Source organism: Hemibagrus wyckioides, linkage group LG06 (genome assembly GCF_019097595.1).
Source record: "Hemibagrus wyckioides isolate EC202008001 linkage group LG06, SWU_Hwy_1.0, whole genome shotgun sequence".
Lineage (NCBI taxonomy): Eukaryota > Metazoa > Chordata > Actinopteri > Siluriformes > Bagridae > Hemibagrus > Hemibagrus wyckioides.
In genome coordinates, this window is record NC_080715.1 from 33103134 (window position 1) to 33128752 (window position 25619).

At 39.8% G+C, this 25619-nt stretch overlaps 1 protein-coding gene across 3 annotated transcripts; it reads right to left on the minus strand.

The window, feature by feature from the left end:
* Positions 1-329: 329 nt before the first annotated feature.
* Positions 330-14296, minus strand: LOC131354754 (zinc finger protein ZFP2-like). Of its 3 annotated transcripts, none has more exons than XM_058392741.1 (8): positions 14140-14296; positions 12915-12995; positions 11311-11400; positions 10954-11122; positions 10204-10475; positions 7436-7503; positions 7095-7285; positions 330-3754 (listed from the first exon to the last, which is right to left on the minus strand). In XM_058392741.1, exons 3-8 carry the CDS (start codon positions 11377-11379, stop codon positions 2070-2072), a joined length of 2454 nt encoding a protein of 817 aa, XP_058248724.1. In that variant the 5' UTR covers positions 11380-11400; positions 12915-12995; positions 14140-14296; the 3' UTR covers positions 330-2069. The 3 variants fall into 3 exon arrangements, with proteins under 3 accessions (XP_058248724.1, XP_058248723.1, XP_058248725.1); XM_058392740.1 differs by having other exon boundaries at positions 12915-13077; positions 14140-14291; XM_058392742.1 differs by having other exon boundaries at positions 12915-13067; positions 14140-14274.
* Between the last annotated feature and the right edge of the window lie 11323 nt (positions 14297-25619).

Consider the following 25619-nt stretch of genomic DNA (forward strand, 5'->3'; position numbering starts at 1 on the left):
ATAATTATCACAGGAAAAAATACTGCTAATGACAGAGGAAAAATTCCTGAACAACCCGCAGCTCACACACTGGACAAGCTGAATATTTGCCACACTTAGAGTTCATGTACCTTGGCTGAATTTGGGCTGGATATCAAGAAGATCCAAAGTGGGTTTATTCCAATTTCTGTCTTTATACAGAAAACAAGAACTCTCTGAAAAGATTAACTGTGATAGGAATGTGAAAAATATAACAAACGAGTGCAGCAGTGCAAAAAGAAAAATAAATCACTATAATTAAATGCAGGCACAGGCAAGAAACTCACAGCAAATGATTCGAAAACAAGACGTTTTATGTTTGATGACTTCGAGTTTATTTTAAATGAAAAATAGTGTTCAATTTCCCATTTGGGCAGCTGGTTTGAGCTCACATCCACTCATTCTCACACTTTCTCTCACTCTTTAAAAAAATATTAAATGAACTGAATGTTAATAACGTGAATTTACACATTTCAATCTGTGTAAACTGAACTTTGAGCTAATGTTGGTGGCCATGGTTGAGTCTATTAAAAAAATTCTGCTTGCACTGAATGGGAAATGCCAACTCTTTGGCCTCTCAGGAGGAGATCTCCAGCCAAGGTAAGGTTCTCTTTTTCATGCCAGTATAGCTTCAGCTCTGGTGGTAGGTCTTTTCTCTGGCCACTCAGTCTGAAGGTACCATGAGTTTCACCCAAATGGGATCTACTTTGTATTGATTTTCTATCTGTTTTTGTCTTACTTCCGTTGCTGAAAGGCTTTAAAACACTTTATTACTAAACACTTTGACATTGGCCATATTGTCTTTCTCCTTCGTCTGTAAATATGTGTGAAAAGGCTGTTTGGTGAGGTATGACTGTTTTGTGTCTTTCATCTGCTGTGTTCAGTTTCCTTGGCCACTACGTCTACGCTCATTAACACCACCAGTTTCTCTGTTTTAAATCCTGAAACCCCAGTCTGCTTTGAGATCTGTTCCTGGGAGAGGTCTTGCTGATGTAGTAGAACTACCTTGTGTCTTGTTGCTGTGGTCAGTCTGGCCATGGAGTATGACCTGTGACATGAAACTGACTTCCACAACCTGACCTTAGTACAGAGTTTGATGTTCGTCACCCAGGTTTAAGCTCCTACACAGTTGCTCCTGTTTCACTCAATGACTGGGTTTCAACCTACACATGAAACAGATCATTAGTACCTGCTTGGTGTAATTGGTTAATGAGACACCTGACTCTCATCCTACAGAATCCCTGACTTTCTGCAAGTATAAGAATTGATGCTGGTTTGAAGCCACGTGGTCATCATACCAAGTATAGAATATTTCTTCTGTTCACTCACTTTGCAATTTGTAAATTGATAAACACAAACAATTAAAATATATACTTTTGAAAGAAACTGCATTTCTTCACGCCTGTCTAAAAAGGTTGTGCAGATACACAATTCAATCTTAGGAAGTATATCTGTGACATTGTAAACTACTTACAAAATCAATACGTAACTTAGTACAAATTATACTATTTTACTATTATATTATACTATTATAAAGATTTTGCAGATTTTTTTTTTTTTTTTACAAATTGTGTACATACTATGGTAAAGAAATTTTGAATGAATGCATTTACAGTGTATCCATCTTGAATATTAGGCCCATTATGGTGGCAATTCAATTCAATTTAAAACAACAAAACAACAACAAATGCATATTCAGTCACATTGTCATTATCACCATTAACATTATTTGTGAAGTGTCAGACTATTTAAAATCCATCACTACTTACTACCTTTCTGATGTCAAATATTTCATTTCAATATTGCCTTTTCGTCAAAAATTAAAAAAAAAAAAAAGTGCTCAAAATTATAAAACTTTCAGCACTCTTAAACATAAAGATACAAAGTATGGTAATATTTTCAGAATTAACACCACTAATATGGAGGCAGTGTAATATTGCATAGAGACTGTGTAGACACAATGGATTCTCTGTAAGCAGTAAAACCGGCTTCTTTCCTGTTTGAATGCTCTGAAGTCTTTGGAAACTACTCGTGTCAGTAAAACGATTTCCTCACTGTGAATAGTGATGTGTCTTCTCTCCTGTGTGAATGCTTTTGTGTTGAAGGAGATGGTCCTTTCGCTTAAAACTCTTCCCACACTGTGAGCAGTTATACGGCTTCTCTCCTGTGTGGATGCGCTGGTGTCGTTTAAGATTTCTTGGGTCAGCGAAACTCTTTTCACATTGTGAACAGTGATGTGTCTTCTCTCCTGTGTGAATCCGCTGGTGTTGTTGAAGTCCACCCTTCTGAATAAAACTCTTTCCACACGCTGAGCAGTGATACGGCTTCTCTCCTGTGTGAATGCCTTTGTGTTGTAGGAGATGATCCTTTCGCTTAAAACTTTTTCCACACTGTGAGCAGTGATACGGCTTCTCTCCTGTGTGGATGCGCTGGTGTAACTGAAGTTCAATCTTTTGAACAAAACTCTTCCCACACTGTGCGCAGTGATGTGACTTCTCTCCTGTGTGGATGCGGTAGTGTCGTTTAAGATTTCTTGGGTCAGTGAAACTCTTTTCACATTGTGAACAGTGATGCGTCTTCTCTCCTGTGTGAATGAGCTGGTGTTGTTGAAGAGCACTCTTCTGAATAAAACTCTTTCCACACGCTGAGCAGTGATACGGCTTCTCTCCTGTGTGAATATGGTAGTGTTGTTTGAGATAACTCTGGTGAGAGAAACTTTTTCCACACTGTGAGCAGTGATACGGCTTCTCTCCTGTGTGGATGCGCTGATGTAACCGAAGTTCAACTTTTTGAATAAAACTCTTTCCACATTGTGAACAGTGATGCGGCTTTTCTCCTGTGTGGATGCGCCGGTGTCGTCTAAGGTTGCTCGGGTCAGTAAAACCTTTTCCACACTGTGAGCACAGATACAGCTTCTCTCCTGTGTGAATGCGCTGGTGTTGTTGAAGATTATCCTGATGAGTAAAACTCTTCCCACACTGTGAGCAGTGATACGGCTTCTCTCCTGTGTGAATGCGCTGGTGTTGTTGGAAATGACTATGTTGAGAGAAACATTTTCCACACTGTGAGCAGTGATACGGCTTCTCTCCTGTGTGGATGAGTTGGTGTCGTTGAAGATTACCCTGATGACGAAACCTCTTTCCACACTGTGTGCACTGATACGGCTTCTCTCCCGTGTGAATGCGCTGGTGTCGTTGTACAGAACTCTGATCAGCAAAACTCTTTCCACACTGTGAGCAGGGATACGGCTTCTCTCCGGTGTGAATGCGCTGGTGTTGTTGAAGATGACTCTGATGATTAAAAGTCTTTCCACACTGTGAGCAGTGATGAAGCTTTTCTCCTGCATGAATGCGCTGGTGTTGTTGAAGATGATCCTTCCGATTAAAACTCTTTCCACATTGTGTGCAGTGATGTGACTTGACTCCTTTGTGAATGTTTTGGTGTCGTTGGAGATTACCCAGATGAGTAAATCTTTTTCCACAGTCTGAGCAGTGATGAATTTCCTTATGAATTTCTTTGTGAGAAGTGTCCAAACTGAGAGTATCAGATGATGCTTGCTGACATCTGGGACCTTCTGTGGGCATCTGAACCTCATATTTAATCTGTCCCGACTCCTGCAGTTTTAAATATTCCTCGTAGTGGCATCTCTTCATGTGTTTGTCCAGGTAAATTTGAGATGTATAGGAAACTGTGCACAAGGAGCAGGAGAAGACTGGCAACAGCACATCACTTAGTTCTGAAGAATTCAAAGAAAAAAATACATAATCAGCAACTGAACATTTAATGCAAACATATTACAACACTATCGTTGGAAACTTTGCCAATGTAAAGAAGAAATAAAATGTTTTGAGGTTAAGTAAAAACATTATCAACATTATAATTAAAATTACAAACACCACAAGAGAATATTAATGTACAGTAAGCATTTTGAACTTAAGCCACACTTACAAGCATATGAATTTCACTACATTAGAAAATGTCGAACAAAACAGCATTTATTTTAAAGAAAGATAACATAAGCACTCTTTTCAAGCAAAACATTTTCCAAATTTAAAAAAAAAAATAGAGCTGCAAGCTGCAGTGAAAGGGCCAAGCACCTCAAGGCAACTAGGCAGACAAGTCAGTCTATGGACACATGGCTGTTTAAAGCTGTTTATCAGTATAGCATCCTAAAGTGACCAAACTCCACTAAACCTTATGGTAAGCATGTACAATGAACCACCACACTGCATTTTCCTTTAAGGCACTTTCAAGTTCATGGTGAGTTTGTGGGTACACTGCTGCCATATTCATATATCCTAAAGACAATTGTCTAAAGAGGTATTTCACAAAACCTCATAATGGGCCATAACTGAGGATGTTTAATTGTGATTTAGACAAAATTAAAGTTGAATGAAACGAATGGAGATTTTATACATTCCCAGAGAAGATCCTTAAATTTGATGAAGAATAACAAATTTTGTATTATGCTATAGTACCCCCAAGTGCCCAAATTTCATTAAAACTTGGTGCATACCTAAGATTGCTAATACCAACAATGTGTATGACACCACAGTGGCCATTATCATTTGCCCATGATATCATTTGGATTAACGGACTAGGACTAGCTTGCAAAAGTAGGTTTTTGAAATAGAACACCACTGAACAAAAAATAATACCAAGATGGCCAAAACCAAAATGGCTGACACACAGGTTTCATGCTTTCTCAGCTAGTGTCCTTGCTATTTCAGAAGAAGTTTGGTTGAAACGTCTGCTTTTGTTCCAAAATTTAGAGCATTTGAGTTGTTTTTCTCTGTTTTTTTTTCTGGTATACAGCCCCCATGTGGACAAATTTCAGGAAACTGAAATGCTGGGGCGCCACCCCCTTAAAATTAGCCAAAGAAGAGTGCTACTTTAACACGTTAACAATAATTATATATTCTGATAATGAAATAAAATCATTTAGTCATACATACATATTTTGTTCATTTGTGTGTGTGTATGGGGTGCCCAAATGAGTGTGTAGCTCCGTAAAGTTTTGAAAAGCATGTCATAAGCTGACCTCTGATTGGCTTGTTTCAAATTGTCCTTGGGCACAGCACTCTGCACCCCGAACCCGCCCACTTTTCTTGTTAGTGAATCAATATTGTTTTTTTTTATATTTGGTCTTATGTGATTGGACCATTCTCAGTCTCATTACCACGCAGCAGATGGTCAGTTAACAGGCAGGTGCTGCTTAATATGAAAGCAAGCAAAATATCTTTCACAAGGTGTTCGGATGAAGAGAAGAAAAGAATCAAGGAGCTTTTACCAGATCGACCCAACCTGCAAATTCTGTGCTTTTCCAGCACTTCTTATTTAATGCATTGTCCATGCTGTCACTGGAAAAGAGACTGGTGACTGAGATGACTGACTTTAACCAGAAGCAGAAATTTGCATGCCAGAAAGAAAGGAGAGCAAAATTTCTTTTTAAATAGTGCCACTGGCCTGTGTTTAGGCAACTTTCCTATGTGTGTGTGTGTGTGTGTGTGTGTGAGAGTACATTTATTGCATGCTTTAACAGCTGACTTTAACAGTAACATTTTCAATATTTTATCATGGCAGTGATGATACATAATCACCTGATAAATGCCTATTTACAGTCCTGCATTACTAACAGTTTGATTTTAAGTTTGTTTGAGGCTGGCTGGATATATTGTAGCCTGCTGATTGACCTGGATAGAAAAAGGAGTGCTTGCTGAACCAGTCCAGTGGACAGAGCCAGGAGTGGGTTTTCTGCCAGATTAAAGTGGTTATGTATGGGAGTGTACTGTTGCTTTCTCCTAAGATTTCTCACTTTTATTCTGCAAACTGATGCATCAGACAGACGGCTAGGGGCCTTTTAGTCCCAAATGATGGACTGGGTAGATGCACCCGCTGCTGAACTTAGGCCAGAAGCTCTTAGTAAGGGAGACTAAGAACAGCACATAGAGGAGGGGTATCTGGCGATCCAGTGGATGGTCCTTGACATTCATTGCATGAAGGATTCCTAATAAAGCACTAAACAAGTACTCAGGCAATCAGGTATCTCAACAGAGAACTGAGCTGAGCTGGACACACGCACATGCACACACACATGCACACACACACAAGTACAACCAAGATCTGATCTCAAAGGAGAACTGAACTGTACTGGACACAGACACACACACATACATAACACATACGCACAAAAAAAAAGAACTGAACTGTGCTGGACATAGTCAGACACACACACGCACACACGCTAAATTGTCCTGTTTGCACGAACATGTCACTTTACATTTATATTAATCCTGTTTACATGTGTCGCTTTAATATCTGCAATCACTGTATACACTGTTCTTTCATTGACTAACATTGTCTTGTTCATTGCACAAAGTCGGCCTATATGTTGTTTGTCTGCACTGTCTTGTCTTGTCTTGTCTTCCTGTGCACTTCTGTTGTATGTCTAGTTCTTAAAGACTGCACCTTAAGTATAGTTTAATTTTAATTTTTAAATTATAGTTTAATTTTTTTATCTCTATGTTATAGCTCTATGTTTGTCTGCGTCACTGTACTTTGTCTGTGTTCTGTGTAGCACCTCTGGTCTAGGAGGAACGTTGTTTCACTTCACTGTGTACTGCATCTGCTATACATGGTTGAAGTGACAATAAAGCTTCTTTGACTTTGACTCTGAAATAGTGGCACTGTATTACCCCATCAGCGTAAATAATAATTCTACAAAGAAGCTGTCCCTTGTGTTAGGAAGGCATTTGTATAACTTTACACATCAATCAATGTACTACTTCAGTCTAAGGTTTTGACCTTAATTGGTATAGGTATAGGTACCTTGAATAGGTATAGAGAAACAGTGTGCTTCGCATCACCTCTTGCAGAATGAAAAAGGAAAGAAGTTCTAGTTCAGTGGTCCTGTGTTCCTGCTAAGGAAAACCTCAATGTACACATATTCCTTAACCTCATTCTAAGAGTTCAAGAAGACCGTAGCCTAACACAATTGAGGTTTTATACTAAAGGTTATAATAATAAAATTAGTTTTAAGACCAAAGTACTCTAGAATCACTATGTATGGCCCTTACCCTTCGAAGAGCACTTTTTATTCCAGAAGTGGTGAAATGTAGGGCCTAGATCTCTGGCATAATTCTCTTCATACCACAGCAAAAGCTCCTGTCCTGGATGAATGGGTCGACAGCAACGGTACAGAATACTCCCTCGATACTGAAATGCCACTAGATTTTGCTCTCCAACACGAGGAGCACAATTTACATACCTAAAAGTTGGAGGCAAGTAAGTGGCAGAAAGGGGAACAAAGATACCTATATGTTAGAAATATAAACTGAGAGAAAGCAAGGATATCATGCCACCAACAAATACAAAATTTTTAAATGAAATATTTAATAAAGACCAGCGTATTTCTCACCTCATCCAGTTAGCATGCATGTCTCTCTTGGCATCTATGTATTCTTCATACTGCCTACTTATGTATATCTGCAAAAAAGGCACATTTGTTATCCATTAAAATCAGCATATAGTATTCACCAAGCAGCCACAAATTAAAACCACCTTAATATTTTGTAGGCCCCTTTCTGCTACCACAACAGATATGGGCTCTATCTGACAATATCAGCAGCTCCTTTAAGTCATGCAACTTGCTAGGTGGGGCCTCCATGGATGAGACTTGTTTGTTCAGCACATCCCACAGATGTTGAACTCTTCGTTTTGTAAAGGCAGTGTGGGAGGGCACACGATCCTGTTGGCCAATAGGGAAAACCATTGCCATGAAGGGGAGTAGTTGGCCTGCAGTAAGGTTTAGGTAGGTGATACACTAAAAGACAAAAGTATTGCAACCTCTGACCTTTACACCAGTAGGGGACTTCAGTGACATTGCGTCCAGTAGAGCATTTATGAGGTCAGGCACAGATGTTGGACGAGAAGGCCTAGCTCACAATCTCTGTCCCAGTTCATCATGTCGGGCCAGTCAAGTTCTTCCAATCTAAACTCATCGAACCATGTCTTTATGGACCTTGCTTTATGCACTGAAGCACAGTCATGCTGAAATAGAAAAGAACTGTTCCCACAAAATCAGAAGCATAGCATTGTCCAAAATGTCTTGGTATGCTGAAGCATTAACATTTTCCTCCACTGAAAGTAAGGGGCCTAACCCAACCCCTTAAAAACAGCCCCATTCCATAATCTCTCCTCCACCAAACTTGGAACAGTTAACATTCTCCTTTAAAACAAAAACTCCCCAGCCCATCAGAGGCAGTTCTGAAGTCCACTTACAAGCATGAAATTAATAATGTGGTTAGAAATCTGCAAAATGTCAAGGCTGAAGGTATGGATGAGATTCAGCTAGAGCTGTTAAAGGCACTTTGGGCAGGGTTGGAGTTGATGATAGGATTAACAGGCCTCTTCAGTGCTGCATGGAGTTATATGGGGCAATGCCTCTGGACTAGCAAACTGAAACAGTGGTACCTATTTTTGTTTATAAAGGGTAACTAAGTGTATGTTACAATTATAGAGAACAGGGGTCTGGAGATGAGACTCATTAGGTGAACCTAAGACTCAAGAGAAACAATACTGATTCCATCCATTTCTTTACTCTTGTACAAAATGAGGGATAATGAATGTACACTAGTCAAGTCAGGAAGTTTTTTATTATTGTTTCAACAATATACAGTTGATGCAGTAAATAGTGAAACGAAATAATATATTTCCAGGACCATGGTCTTACATAAAAATGCATAGCTACATAGAAACAATACAGAAGAATAAGAACCAAGTACACGAACACAGTTCAAAGTGCATGTGTGCAAACAGTGTAAGACAGAAGACAGAGCATGACAGACTGTACAGAGCAATACCATACAATAGAGTATGCTGAATAGCACAACCAGTATACAATTCTGTCGTTGAGTAAAGTTCAAGCAAATATACTCCAGATGTAAACATAAAGGACAGTTAGTCAGGAAACCACACTCAGGATGCTCTTAATAGTCCCTCTGTAGAATGTTGTCAGGATGGGGGTGGGAGATAAGCTTTACTCAGCCTTTGCAGAAAGTAGAGATGCTGCTGGGCTTTTCTGGTAATGGAGCCAGTGTTGAGGGACCGAATGAGGTTCTCCGCCAGGTAAACACCAAGAAATTTGCTGCTCTTGCTGATCTCCACAAAGGATCAGTCAAATATTCAGCAGAAAATGGGCGGTCTGTGCTCTCCTGAAGTCAACAACTGTCTGTGTGTTTTGTCCATTTTTAGAGATAGCTTGTTGTCTTTATATCAGAATGTTAGCTGTTGCACCTTCTCTCTGTATGATGGCTCAAGGTACTTTATGGAAATCTTGATGATGTGGTTTGAGTTCTGAGCCAACAGAGTGAACAGCAGTGGACTGAGCATACAGCCCTGAGGAGGTCCTTCAGTGTAGGGGTGTTGGGGATGCTGTTCCCAATCCAGACTGACTGAGGTCAGGAAGTCCAGGACCAGTTGCACAGGGATGCCCAGCAGGCTCAACTTTTCAAATAGATGCTGACAAATGATAGTGTTGAATGCTGAAGTGAAGACTGTGAACATTATTCATACAAACGTGTCCTTTTTCTCCCCAAGTGGGTAAGGGTCAGGTGGAGGGAGTCCGTCTAGCTGAATGGCGGAATCTCGAACTAAGCCACATGAAAAAGACACAGCAGTCTCTAAACTCATGTCGTGTAGTCTGCTGGAATCAGATGTAATCTGGTTTATTGTCCGGGAAAAAACAGTGGGGAACAGGATGGACTGGAGAGTCGGCTGACAATAATTTATTTTTATGCTTGCACGGGCTCCCGCCCTCTTTCAGTCTTTCGGCTTTTACGCACACCTCTTCTGACGTCCCCTCTCTCAGCCACCAGCATTAGGTGACACTGAGGACTGGAGGCACTGTCCTGGCAGCAAGCCGAGATCACGCAGCTTCTCCAGGAGATCATTATGCAGGCTGCTGCATGATTTCTAAACCGCATCAGTGTCTGGTGATCATAGATATGAGCACTGGTTTCTCTGATGTCCATTTTCCTTGAATAGGTCAGGCTAAAGACAAGAATTGCACCATTTTGGATCTGAAGTGGTCGCTGCATGCTTTTGCCACTCCACCATCTTGGATCAAAACCAGTTATGTGATCAATGTTTTGAAGTAAATGGATAAGTAAATGAATAATAACTTACCACCCAAGAGTAGCCACTGTTCATGGCTTCCTCTCTGTCTACCAGCTCTCCCTGGTAGGGTCCGAAGTGTGCACCAACTGGAACACTCTCCCCCTTATTAAACACTCCCAGACCTGCATCGGGAATACCGGACTTCTGAATCTCGAGTCCAGAAGGAAGAGTTTGTCTGGCTCGGTCAGTGACCCCCATGGGAACAGGAGCGTCAGGAATGAAGACTGCTGGACCATGAACCTCACATTTGTTAAAAAAGAAGGACTGGCAAACTTCACAATCTAGAAAAAGAGAAAACATAACAATGAGGAGAAATGATGCCCAGTATATTTTTAAACAAATCTTTTGTGTTTAACCATACATGCCAAATAATGTATCCTACCAAAATGTTCCAGATTTCTCAGAAAGTCAAATTAGATAGTAAAATGTGTAACTATTGCTAACCATTAAAACCAGGCAGGAAAAAAAACAGAACAGAATTTTACTGTTGTAATAAGAGAAGGAGTCCTATCCCAGTGTAAAGTGAACAGAAGGACTGGGGAGTAAGTAGAAAATTTTTACGATGTTTACAATCTCTCTTAAGTTCTTAGAGGCTGTTCCACGTTTCCCAAACCAGAGACCAGACATAAAGCTGCCAGTTCACACTACTGAGTAAATAATTAGAAACTGAGGCTCAGTCCCAAATCACACTATTCTGAATTTATAGATTTTGGAGTGTTACTGGGCTCCAGACTAGAGTAAAGTGTCCTGATGTCTTACATAGGAAATCTTTATCATCAGCTTCTTCCTCTTTAATGGAGATCTTAACATCAGGAGTCTTGGTGAAGTCGTTTCCATGGTTACTGATGCTCAGCTCCAGGTTCTCCTCTTTCTCCACAATGCATTCTGTACCTCCATCTGAAGTCTCTGTTTTCATGTCCTCACACAGCTAAAGAGCAAACGACAAGAACACTAAAGCTGATTATAACTATAAAGACTATAGATTGCTAATTATGGCTAATTACCTGCTAGTTATGGATGACTAGCAGGAAAGCCCATGGCCATGTGAAGCATGGCTATAAAAGAGCTTTAACAGCATGTTACTGATTTCTCACACTAATCATTGTTAGTTTTTACCTGTGAACAAGCAGAATCTGGAGCTGAAGCCTTTCTGGAAGAGTGCTGTCTGCCTCCAGCTGAGCTCATTATATTTATAACTCTTTTGACCTACGGAAATATTATACATGAGTATAAAGTTGTATAAAGTTATACATGACAACTGTCGTTAAACTACATTTTTAATCGGACGAGGAATTTTCCATTTCTACATAAGATGCATTTCTTACGTAAAAATGTTGATATGAAGTTCATTTCATGTTTATTACTGTTAGGTGAAAAACAATATGTTTGAAACCAGTAAAAGAATAAAAATGGGACTGAGACGTGATGTACAGAGTGTCACAGAAACAACATGGTCCAATCAAATGAATATGAATGAATGAATAAAGTGTATATGAATTCCTAATTAACTGTTCATACCCTAAACTGAACAGTCTGTAGACTGTGTTCATTATTATGCACCTTAAATAATACAAAGCTATCCACATACAAAGAAAATGAGACTTGGTGTCAGCAGTACCAGTGCATGAGTCCAGTCACTACAGTCGGCTCTTCATCTCCCACTGTGTGCATTTTAAACAGGCTTTAAATGTGTATTTTAGTCTGAGTGAAACACCATTAAGGTATGATATATATATGATATATATGATTAAGATATATTAACTTTACACATCGGCCAAACCCTTTACTCATCTGGAAGCCAGGTTTAGGGGATGCTGGGTTTGGCTTCATCCCTCCAAATCACATAATACATGAATAAAACATAGACTGAAGACCTGTGGGCCGAATTCTACTGCTGCCTCATTTCATTCAGCTTGATTGAACTTCAGTATCTATTCTACCAATTCACACCATTGTGTAGAGTGAGAGTTCAACACTAACGTACAGTGTGGAAGAGCTCTCATCTCACAGTGGAGCTGCTTAAAATCAAAACCTGTCTTATGTGCTGGACGTGTAAGTCACACTTGTGTTTAAAAACAATTCTGCATGATGGAGTATGATGACGACGATGATGATGTATAAAAATAAAACCATGATTCAAGGCTGCTGAATTAATAACGTTGCCATAAAATACTGTGAAAAGAAAATTCAACTTTTTTTTCCTCTAGCAGTTACTCAACCAGCCCTTCCTCCACATCTCTGGGCTTAATAGTGTAGCTATCTGGCTAAAGAAATAGGAAAATGCACACTCCCACATCCACAAAATGCACACTCCCACATATCCACAGCATAGAAACCCATTACCACACATGTGGTCTGTTTCCCAAAACGGACAAGACCTTCCTAATACATATCAGAGTGAACTGTATAACCGATTATAGGGACATTTTAATAATAGCTAATCAGTTGTTTCCTTTATTTAATAATATTATGTACACACAGGTCACTCACTAAGGTACTTCAGTTTCTATTTCTACTCCATTTCAAGACTGGACCACTAAGAGCGTTCCTAGAAGCTCTGCCTCTGAGAGTTATTCCACCTCTGAAACTGACTTGTTTTCAACCTTCCTTTCTTCCACACCACCCCATTGCTCTCTCCACTGGCTCCCAGTAGCTGCTGTATCAGATTTAATACACTGATGTTTGCCTACAAAACCAAAAACAGACCAGGACTCACTTACTTCAAACCTCTTATCACTTCCCTCATTCCACCACGCTCCCTCGGACCCTCCGGCACCGCTCCACTGATCCCACCATCAGACCTGCAAAAAAACATCTTCACTGGTCAGGAACCCAGGTGGTTGAGGGAACTTCCTCCAGACATCCAAACAGCTCTGAAACACACTGACAATCATACATCAGGCTGAATATGGAGCTGATTATGCGTTATGGTATGAGGATTTACAAAAAGAAAACTGGTCCCTCATGACCATTTGGAAAAGCATTTATTTATTATCTTACTAGTGTTAAATTTACACATAAGAAGACTACATCATATAAACCTCAACTGTTGGACTACAGATCACGTCCTGCATGGATAACTTCACTTTTATATCTGGAATATACTGTGCAGCTTAAATCGTTCATTTTTTATTATTGTTACAGTATTAATCAGATGCCCATAACCATTTACAGAAGAGATCTGGAGTCAAAAACTAATGCTACTTCACTAGACCAGGGACTAGCAAACAACAAAGAGCCATAACCATATGGCTGATTCTGATTATTATTATTATTGTTATTGTTAATAATAGTAATAATAAATATTTTTGTTTGCATAGATTTGAGTCAGAAAAGTTCCACTTCTGTTTTTCCAGAGTTTACTCTGATCGCTCATTTCATTCTCCAGGTGTCTGTGCATTTGACAAATGGTCATTTACAGATGATTAGCATTAATGGTCATTTACAGACGATTAGCATTAATGGTCATTTACAGATGATTAGCATTAATGGTCATTTACAGATGATTAGCATTAATCAGATTAAACTTTCTGTGAATCTGAAAAAAAATCTGTTCAGTTTATGCCATAATTTACACACACATTTATTAAAGATTGATAAATTAGCTCCGATGTTTGAGAATGGTTTGAAGAACATGACGAGGAGTTGGAGGTGTTGCCATGGCGACCAGATTCCCCAGCTCTGAGGGATGTGCTGGAACGAGACAGATGTTCAGGAGATCAACTTCACAACTCACAGCACTGAGGGATCTATCGCTAATGTCTTGGTGCCAGATCCCACAGAGAGCTGTTACAGGTCCTGTAGTGTCCACGCCTCAGCGGGTCCGAGCGGCTCGCAGAAGTCCAGCAGTATATTAGGCCACAGGTGTCCATGATGTCTCAGCGTATATGTGCATGTGAAATATGACCAAGAATCTCTAAAACACAGAAAGACAGTTAAACTTACCTCAGCCTGGAAAGCAGAGAAGAGTTTTAAATCCTCACAGTAACGTAAACTCTATTAGGAATAGTTTAAAGCGGAGACGATTAGCTCAGTCAGGTAAAGAGGGAAAGCCTTTTCTACTTCTGCAGGTTGGAACTGCAGCCATCAGGCGCATTACCTCCACCATGCGGACTGGAGTGGAACTTCAGGGTGGAGTCTCGGAGGCAGTGACAGTGTAGCCAAATTGGGCGGGTTTTTATTTTTGGACTATAAACTTTAAATTTTAAAATTTTCCATTTAAACGAACTTTACAATAAAGTATAATATGTAATGTTGACGTTTTACTTATATGGTTCAGTTTAGCCAGTAAGGTTGAGGAGAGTCCTGTCCAGTCAGACTGCAATCCTGATTGGCGGGTTGTTGTAATCGTTGTACTCATTAAAGCCAATATCACAAAGTTATTAGTAAAGCTGTAAGTGTTTTTAATCATCATCATCGCAAAATGGGGTAAATATAGAAAGTCCTATAGTAATGAATGGGAGTGCGACCCTTTCTATAATATTTCAAGAGACGTTCTCGTCAGTTCTATGTCCCTATAAAAAGATAAGCATGTTTATATATATGTGTGTGTCTAAATATTTCCCTTTGCACTACCCTTTTTGTTTCGGGTTTTCTGTTTGTTATTGTATTAATTATCACAGTATTTTTTTTTTTTTTTACATGGACGGCTTTTAAGCTGTAGTTGGGCTGGAAATCTTCAGTCCAATCTGGCAACCCTGGGCAGTGAGCTGTTCGCTATAACCAGGAGCAAAAATCAAGTCAGAAGATATGTTTTTGAAAACTATCATTTGCCATGGCTGCTGCTGAAACAACTAGGATGTGGAATTTAACATGTAAAACCCGGATGAGCAGAGGGACACACAGAGAAATGTCCCAGTGCAATTAATGGTAAATTCAACTCAATTCATTTGCATAGTGCCTTTTACAATGGACATTGTCTCAAAGCAGCTTTACAAACGAAGAGAAACAGAGAAAGGGGAACAAAAATTCACTTAAATTATGAAACTATTTTATCCCTAATGAGCAAGCCTGAGGTGACGGGGGCAGGGAAAAACTCCCTGTGATGATATAAGGAAGAAACCTTGAGAGGAACCAGGCTCAGAAGGGAACCTCATCCTCATTTGGGTGACACTGGACAGTAAATAATGTTACTAACTAATTAATGTCCTTTCTACAACAGCAATCAAGGGCCCATGAGGAAATATTAGGTCACTGTAGTTTCTGAGTTCATTATAGACACTAATTCCTTGCTGTCACAAGCTGACAGATGTAATGGCAGATCTGTGACGGGTTGAAAATCCCCAAGTGGCTCTGTCCATGGCTGTCTCCTGGTCACAGGCTGTCCACACAGATCCATCCACAGCATCATTGAGCACCACCAAGTGACGAGACCAGGGGTAGAGCCACTGGTCACACTGGAAATTCAAAACACTGGGAGCTCAGGAGTGGGACGTATAGCTCGACAGAGAGAGAAAGAGAAAGATATAAAGTATGCTTGTGATCATGTGATGTTTAAAGACAATGTAGATTGTAATGTAATGTAGAAGTAAAGTACGCACACCTGGAACTACACTTGAACAACTAAGATCAGTGGAGCAGAACTGTCAGTTATCCAGTTGACTCAGAGGTGCCATGAACAGTGAAGTGATGTATGCAAGACAGAATTATGGACCCTTTCTTTTCAGATGATTTATTTATTTAAAATTTGGGTTTCTTTAAAATAATAATAATAAGAAGAAGAAGAAGAAGAAGATTTATTGCTTGATGTTGCATTAATGCAAATAGCACAGAAATCACTGCTCCATATTGAGCTGTGTGTAGCAGCAGACCAGTAAGAGTAGCCATGCTAACTAAGCCCTGTCCACCGCCGAAAGCCCCCAACAACAGGCATGCGAGTATCAGAACTGGACCCTGGAGAAATGGAAGAGAAGACTGTAGAGGAAGTTGCCATGGCAACGGTATTCCCCAAGGGCAGAAGGCACTGACCCTTTGCTGAAGGATAATGTGCTCTGAAAAACACTGACTATAATATATCCGAGTCATGAGCTGATCATGCCTAAATCATTAGTATGAGGATTTACAAAAAAGAAAATTGGTGTTCATGAAAATTCTGCCAATTTGGAAAAGTATTCCACTCGTGTTAAATTTACACATAGCAAGAATAAAATCATGTAAATCTCAGCTGATGGACTTCAGGTCATGTCATGCATGCATAAGTTCACTTTTATATCTGGAATATACTGTGCAGTTTAAATTGTTCATTTTCATTATCTTTAGAAATGAGTTTCATTGCTATTATACAACAATGTGCTACTTAACATTGCATTAATGCTGATAGCAGAGAAGAGTCTCACAATTACATCATTCATTGCCATTATCACTATCGGGGAGGTGGTAGCTCAAGTGGTTAAAGCTCTGGGTCGTTGACCGGAAGATCAGGGTTGACCGTTGGGCCCTTGAGCAAGGTCCCCAACCCACCCTGCTCCAGGGGCGCTGCATCGTGGCCAACCCTGTGCTCTGACTGCAAGGATGGGATATGTTACTTATCTTACAGACTATCTAGACAAATCTCATTACGTGCATCGTCTTTAAATTTAAGAGTAAACACTCTCATCACTGCAAATATTTCTCACTTAACAATTTTCCTTCCTTTTTTTAGGGCTGTAACTAACGATTATTTCCATAATTGAATAATCAGGTAATTATTGTTTCAATTAATCGATGAATTGGATAAAAACACCACATTTTTAAATACCTTTTTATTTTTATTTCAAATTAAATTTACACATTGGGTGTTACGTAAAACTAAAACTTTACACTACCACAATGTTTTTTCCAGCTTTTCAGCAGAAAACTTTTGACCTTTTAAAACTTAAACCACAAACTGTGTTTCTTAAAGAGGCAGAACTACTAGACTACCAAGTTATGATCCATCAGTCTTCCAGAAATTTTGCATTGCATTATTTTTATTTCATAACAAATACTGATTGAAAACAAATATTGTTTGTTTATTTTGATCAAACTGTTTTAATTTGACAGTACTTAACAGTCTTACACTACAACTACTACCGGTGTCTATAATTACATTGTGAATGAGGAGTAACGCAGCGCTCTTTACACAATAAACACCGGACACTGTAAACATGCAGATAAAGCATTCACACAGAATAAAGCATTCACACAGAATACAGCATTCACACAGAATAAAACATTCACACAGAATAAAGCATTCACACAGAATAAAGTATTCACACAGAATAAAACATTCACACAGAATAAAACATTCACACAGAATAAAGCATTCACACAGAATAAAACATTCACACAGAATACAGCATTCACACAGAATAAAACATTCACACAGAATAAAGCATTCACACAGAATAAAGCATTCACACAGAATAACGCATTCACACAGAATAAAGCATTCACACAGAATAACGCATTCACACAGAATAACGCATTCACACAGAATAAAGCATTCACACAGAATAACGCATTCACACAGAATAAAGCATTCACACAGAATAAAGCATTCACACAGAATAACGCATTCACACAGAATAACGCATTCACACAGAATAAAGCATTCACACAGAATAACGCATTCACACAGAATAACGCATTCACACAGAATAAAGCATTCACACAGAATAACGCATTCACACAGAATAAAGCATTCACACAGAATAACACATTCACACAGAATCTGGGGCTTTCTGATTGGTCCAATGTTCTGTGAGTGACATTGATGAGCTGCGCTGCTTGGAAAAGTTGAACATGAGCTGCGCGAGGGGCTGCAAAAGATGCGCGCGCAGCGTTCAAACACATTCTTATATCGTCTCATCGCTTGGTGGTGCTCAATGATGCTGTGGATGGATCTGTGTGGACAGCCTGACCAGGAGACAGCCGTGGACAGAGCCACTTGGGGACTATAACACCGTCACAGATCTGCCATTACATCTGTCAGCTTGTGACAGCAAGGAATTAGTGTCTATAATGACCTCAGAAACTACATTGACCTAATAGAAGTGTCACCCAAATGAGGATGAGGTTCCTTTCTGAGCCTGGTTCCTCTCAAGGTTTCTTCCTCATATCATCACAGGGGGTTTTCCCTTACCACCGTCGCCACAGGCTTGCTCACTGGGGATAAAAATAAGGATAAAATAATTTAATAATTTAAGATAATTTTTTTCTCTCCTTTCTCTGTTTCTCTTCTTTTGTAAAGCTGCTTTGAGACAATGTCCATTGTGAAAGGCACTATACAAATAAATTGAATTGAATTTAATATACTATACAGACCAACTCCATTTACATCAGTGGACAGGCATGGTTTTCTCTGATATGCTCTAAGATATATAATGTTCTCCTAACATTATTACGGGTTTGCCGGTTCTTAAGAAACCCAGTTTGGTCCTCGTCAGTTAGGTCAGGTAAAAGTTTCAAATCTTTTACAAATAATTGCTGCATTTAGAATAGAGAACGGTCTAACCACAAAGTTCTTTATTCTTACCTTCTTCTGTGAGTATTATGACGGCTTTCTTCCATAATGGAGGTAGTCTCCCTTCTGCACGGGTCCAGTTAAACAATCTTAATAATATGGATTTCAATTTTTCCCATTTTTTTAAGTAGATTTTTTAAGCTATTTTTTAAATAGCATGATGATCAGATAAGTCAACTGCACAGATTTCACATTCTTTCACTTTATGTTAATCCCCTTTAATTATCAAAAAATAGTCCATTTGTGAGTGGACTTTGTGTGGTGCTGAAGAACGGCTATAACCTATAACCTACTTACAGGGTTCACACGTTAATATCTTCAGTAAGATTCCTAACACACTGTGATATCTGTCTCTGTTACCGTGGCTGGTGGTATCTAATTTTGGGTTTATTACCAGATTTAAATCACCTTCTTAAATTAAAACTCCATCTATCTCTTGGGCCAGGATTTAATAAACATTTAATAAAGGATTTAAAGGATTTAATAAACATTTCCCACTCTATGGGGGTGGGGGGTCATATACACTGGAATGGGTTTCCATGGCCGAGCAGCTGCATCCAAGCCATACATCACCAAGTGCAATGCAAAGCGTCGGATGCAGTGGTGTAAAGCACGCCGCCACTGGACTCTAGAGCAGTGGAGACGCGTTCTCTGGAGTGACGAATCGCACTTCTCCATCTGGCAATCTGATGGACGAGTCTGGGTTTGGCGGTTGCCAGGAGAACGGTACTTGTCTGACTGCATTGTGCCAAGTGTAAAGTTTGGTGGAGGGGGGATTATGGTGTGGGGTTGTTTTTCAGGAGCTGGGCTTGGCCCCTTAGTTCCAGTGAAAGGAACTCTGAATGCTTCAGCATACCAAGACATTTTGGACAATTCCATGCTCCCAACTTTGTGGGAACAGTTTGGAGCTGGCCCCTTCCTCTTCCAACATGACTGTGCACCAGTGCACAAAGCAAGGTCCATAAAGACATGGATGACAGAGTCTGGTGTGGATGAACTTGACTGGCCTGCACAGAGTCCTGACCTCAACCCGATAGAACACCTTTGGGATGAATTAGGACTGAGAGACCGGCCTTCTCGTCCAACATCAGTGTGTGACCTCACAAATGCACTTCTGGAAGAATGGTCAAAAATTCCCATAAACACACTCCTAAACCTTGTGGACAGCCTTCCCAGAAGGCCATGGAAGTGATTGGAACACCTGATTCTGATTATTTGGATGGGTGAGCGAATACTTTTGGCAATATATATATATTCAGCCTTCCCAGAAGAGTTGAAGCTGTTATAGCTGCAAAGGGTGGACCGACGTCATATTGAACCCTATGGATTAGGAATGGGATGTCACTTAAGTTCATATGCGAGTCAAGGCAGGTGAGCGAATACTTTTGGCAATATAGTGTATATACGTATATATATATATATATATGTATATATATATATATATATATAGGGCTGGGCGATCTGGCAAAATATCTCATCACGATTTTTTCCCCCATACTGGTCAATCTCGATTTTTTTCGAACTGTCTTTTCTTTATAAATAAACATAGTAACTGTTGCAAATTACTGTTGCAATAATTAGGATCAAGAGTGTATCATCTTAATTATTAGTACAATAATTAGGATATCATCTTAATTAAGAGGTGGCTTTGACCATGTTTGCGGCATTGTCAGTTGTTATGCAGACCTGACGATCCTCTGTAAGACCCCAGGACACCAAAGCATCTTCCAGCCCCTGGCTTATTATGTCACCAGTATGATCCTCTGGGAAATATAGTGTTTGCAAACACCTGCCCTGTAAAGCCCACATATCGTCTATGTAATGAATAGTGAGACTTAAATAGGGCTGAGATGTCCGACTGGACCAAATGTCTGTAGTTGTAGCAACATAGGTTACATTGTGGAGCTCACATTCAAGTTTTGCCCGACGTGTATCATATAGGTGAGGCAGTGCAGTGTTGGAGAAGTACTTTCTGCCAGGGAGATCATATCTGCTGTCCAACACTTTGATTCATTTTTTTAAACCCGTCCTTTTCCATGTTTATCATAAGGTGTGATGGCAGCAAACGACGACACTATTGACTGCTGGTGTTGTGAAGCACTGCTAGCAAAGCTAACGTTAGCACTCGCACTGTTAGATGGAAACAAGGAGGTAGCGTTAGCTGCGGTAGAGACAGCACGGCTTTTCATGCTCTCTTTGTGTTCATAAGGGTGGTATGTTTTGAGGTGATTAAACAGGTTTGTTGTATTACCTGTCTTTGTTAACACTGACCGTTAGCATATTTTACAGATTGGTTTGATCTGCTCTGTGTCCGTTGTCAAATAACCAAATCATTTCCATACTACTGAAGTAGCCTGGGAAGTTTTATCAACAATGCAGCTGCCTTGAGAGGGTAAAACGAGTTCGCTCCCATGTTCATCATCACTTCGAATGTCCCCAGCCTCACTCATCTTGTTCTCCTTTTAGTCCTTTTTAGTGCAGCGAACTGGCTGGCTAACGCTGCCTCCTCTCACAGTGTCTCAACAAGTGGGCAGTAACTCTAAACACACGGCAGTGCTCAGCCTTCCCTGTTTCCGCTGTGGGGTCTGGCTGCTAGACCTGTCTATATTGAATAAAAAAATGCCCTCAGCTTATCGTCAAGATCGACCTGAATGAGAATCGCGATCCAACTTTAAATTCGATATGAGTATATAATAATAATTATATGAGTTATAATTATTTGTAAGAAACATTTGAAGCAAAAATCATGCTAATTAAAATGACTGTAATAAATTCAATACATCTGATATGCCCACAGATTAATGAATTAATTCCACAACTGCAAAAATGTAATCAAACACAGCCATGACTTTTATCATTTTTATTTACTCATTTTTATTGTTTCATCACTTTTAACTACCAGGACCAGTGACTAACACCTGGATATAGTTTTGTGTGCACATGCCGAGATTTTTATCCTAAATGTCATATGAAAGCAGTGATGTAGTACTCAAAGTAAACATCACTATGGCTAGCTTTGTCCATTCCAAGGCCACTTGTGGAGTCATAGCTTTTAGTCAGAGTTATCTTTTTGTCCTCCAAAACCACCCTGGAGCTCCAAGCACAACTGAGCTCTCAGGGAATCGAAAAACACCCACATGTGCCTCATCTGTTTTGAGCCCTTAATGGCACTAGTCCTCGCCTCCACCCACAATGGAAAAACCCAAAATCGGGTTCTGTATATCTGCTCTAGAATCTGTAGTGACCTGGTAAAGTAAGTACTATTACACTGTCATCACATGACTTTGTTTACCCAGGTGTTAAACACGACCCTGGACAGTTACAGTATCTCACAAAAGTGAGTGCACCCCTCACATTTTGGTAAATATTTTATTATATCTTTTCATGTGACAACACTGAAGAAATGACACTCTGCTACAATGTAAAGTAGTGAGTGTACAGCCTGTATAACAGTGTAAATTTGCTGTCCCCTCAAAATAACTCAACACACAGCCATTAATGTCTAAACCGTTGGCAACAAAAGTGAGTACACCAAATTGTCCAAATTGGGCCCAATTAGCCATTTACCCTACCCGGTGTCATGTGACTTGTTAGTGTTACAAGGTCTCAGGTGTGAATGGGGAGCAGGTGTGTTAAATTTGGTGTTATGGCTCTCACACTCTCTCATACTGGTCACTGGAAGTTCAACATGGCACCTCATGGCAAAGAACTCTCTGAGGATCTGAAAAAAAGAATTGTTGCTGTACATAAAGATGGCCTAGGCTATAAGAAACTGAGCTGCAGCACGGTGGGCAAGACCATACAGCGGTTTTACAGGACAGGTTCCTCAGAATAGGCCTCGCCATGGTCCACCAAAGAAGTTGAGTGCACGTCATCGTCAGCATCATATCTGGAGGTTGTCTTTGGGAAATAGACGTATGAGTGCTGCCAGCATTGCTGTAGAGGTTGAAGGGGTGGGGGGTCAGCCTGTCAGTGCTCAGACCATACGCCGCACACTGCATCAAATTGGTCTGCATGGCTGTCGTCCCAGAAGGAAGTCTCTACTAAAGATGATGCACAAGAAAGCCCGCATACAGTTTGCTGAAGACAAGCAGACTAAGGACATGGATTACTGGAACCATGTCCTGTGGTCCGATGAGACCAAGATAAACGTATTTGGTACAGATGGTGTCAAGCGTGTGTGGCGGCAACCAGGTGAGGAGTATAAAGACAAGTGTGTCTTGCCTACAGTCAAGCATGGTGGTGGGAGTGTCATGGTCTTGGCCTGCATGAGTGCTGCCAGCACTGGGGAGCTACAGTTCATTGAGGGAACCATGAATGCCAACATGTACTGTGACATACTGAAGCAGAGCATGATCCCCTCCCTTCGGAGACTGGGATGCAGGGCAGTATTCCAACATGATAACGACCCCAAACACACCTCCAAGACGATCACTGCCTTGCAAAAGAAGCTGAGGGTAAAGGTGATGGACTGGCCAAGCATGTCTCCAGACCTAAACCCTAAGGTGGGGGAGCGCAAGGTCTCTAACATCCACCAGCTCTGTGATGTCATCATGATGTCAACAGACACTGTTGAGGTATCAGTTCATCATTCACCGAATATTTTATGGACAAAGGACCACATATCATAGTTACATGAAAAGATGAACTTTGTGACTCCTCAGTGTGTGATGGAGGTTCCTTCACGTCATCGTACTGCACGTTCAGGACACTGTGAGCCTCCTGCTCTCGCTCACACTCCTAAAACACAGCCACGGAGCAGATGTTTACAATTAGTGCTAAACTCACCGTTTCACTTCAACGGAATTGACTTGAAAAGTGACTTATGGTAAAGAAGACACTGGGTCACTTTTTCATTACTAAATAAAGTGAAAGATTACCGCTAGTGACATATTTTGGTATAACAACAGGAGCACCTTGTGGAGGTTTCCAAGTAGATTATTTTGGTACTAGTTTGGGGTCACAGGGTTATTAATTAATTCACATGATGCACAATTCATACTATCTATTAATTAAATTATTATTAATAATTTAACAAAAGCAGAATGCAATGACGCATGGCATATGTATATTTAAGAAGAAATTAGAATAACTGGGGCACATAGCCAGGTAAGTAACAGTACCACATTTCAGTCGTACAGAAATTTGTCGACGGTCCCTAAAATACCGCTTCCGAGTGTGTGTATAAGTAACTTCACCGCTGTAGAACACTGCACGCTGCCACAAAGAAGAAGAGATACGGCCGGTTTTAGACAAAGAAAATGCAGCTGTTTTTCCGTATAAAGTATAAATGAGGAAAGAAAATCAAGTGTAATTTTAAAAAGGGGTCTGACATTTTCATCACATAATTAAAAAACGATTTCATTTTGTTTTTTTGTTTCTGTTTTATAAAAAGAAACTTCAAATACCAAAAAGTACACAGACCCCACAGTCACCTGATCCGAGGTTTGATGTAAGATCTGGGATGGAACTGTGTAGACAGTTCTGGAAGATCATTTTACTAAAAAACCCCGAAGACTAACTTTGACTCATTTATTTAGTAAAACAGTCCGAACATTCTCGTATCCTTTAAGGATCTTTGCCGCTCAAACTTTTTTGCCACTCAAATTATTTTTAAAAATAATTATAAAAATATTTTTTATGTGCTATCCTTAACGTTGTGTAGCATTACATGGATGGAATATACAGTGGATATAAAAAACTCTACACACCCCTGTTAAAACTGCAGGTTTTTGTTGGGTAAAAAAAGAAAAAAGAACATTAATCATGTCAGAACCTTTATTGTGAAACCTATATGTTAAAGTAAAAATAAAACCAATAAAAAACATTTTAGGGGGAAAAAAGAAAGAAAGACAAGTACAATAAACTGGTTGCATAAATGCGCACACCCTTTTGTAATTGTGTAAGTGTGGCAGTGTTCAGATTCAACCAATCAGATTCAAACTTCATTTTAATCATAAAAACTTTAATTTTGAAATAATTATATAAATGCCATCAAAAAAGGTTAAACTTTTTCTATCCACTGTAGCTAACTACATGACCAGGTTTGACCCAGTGGCTTTATGTTGTAGCATTAAGGGCTAGGCTAACCTCAGTTAGCTGCACTGTCAATTAAACAATGATGACATTTCCCATAATTATGTTACTGGTCAAACTGATCCCACTGTGACTTCAGGATACGGGAGTATTTAGCTATTTTTTCTATTATTGTTCTAAAAATACGCTTTATTATGTGCACCCACTTATTATAACTCATTATAATGAGGGAAAAGACAAAACTGTAACCAGGGCTGTTCAGCCTAGTGTTAGCGTTAGCATTAGCAGCACGAACATGAAGAGTATCACACACACACACGATGTAGTACCACAGTCAGGACTTCATGAGACGAGAAACGTACCTTTAGTAGCTTGTGGTGTTGTTCCCTCATCTCACTGTACTGCACCTTCAGGTCGTGGTGAGCTTCACACTCATCCTTATAATCCTAAAACACAGCGATGGAGCAGTTGAGGAAACGTCAGTACTAATCTGGCTGCTTCACTTCAGTATATTTTGGTCAAGAAGAAATTGAGGACCTGGTACCATGTTCTTAAAGGTTCTTAATGAGATTTCATGACTAAAAGAGCTTTGATACCAAAACAATTCCAAATATAGAGATGAAAAATTGTTGAGATCGCTTGCTGTAGCGCTCAGACTGGATTTTAGCTTATTAATGAAATAAAAAATAAAGCTTACCTTCATCATAGATTCATGGAAAAATTTCTCCTGGAATTCTTGATTCTTAATCTCGCAACTTTGTTGCTGTATTTCCTAAAACACAAGCCATGGAGCAGAAGAGGTTCAGACTTGTGTGCTGTATGTTCACATCTACAATACACCACTTCGATTTAAAAGAAACAGCATCTTAGAAATACAGTTTTATTTTATTCAATCACTTATAGCTCA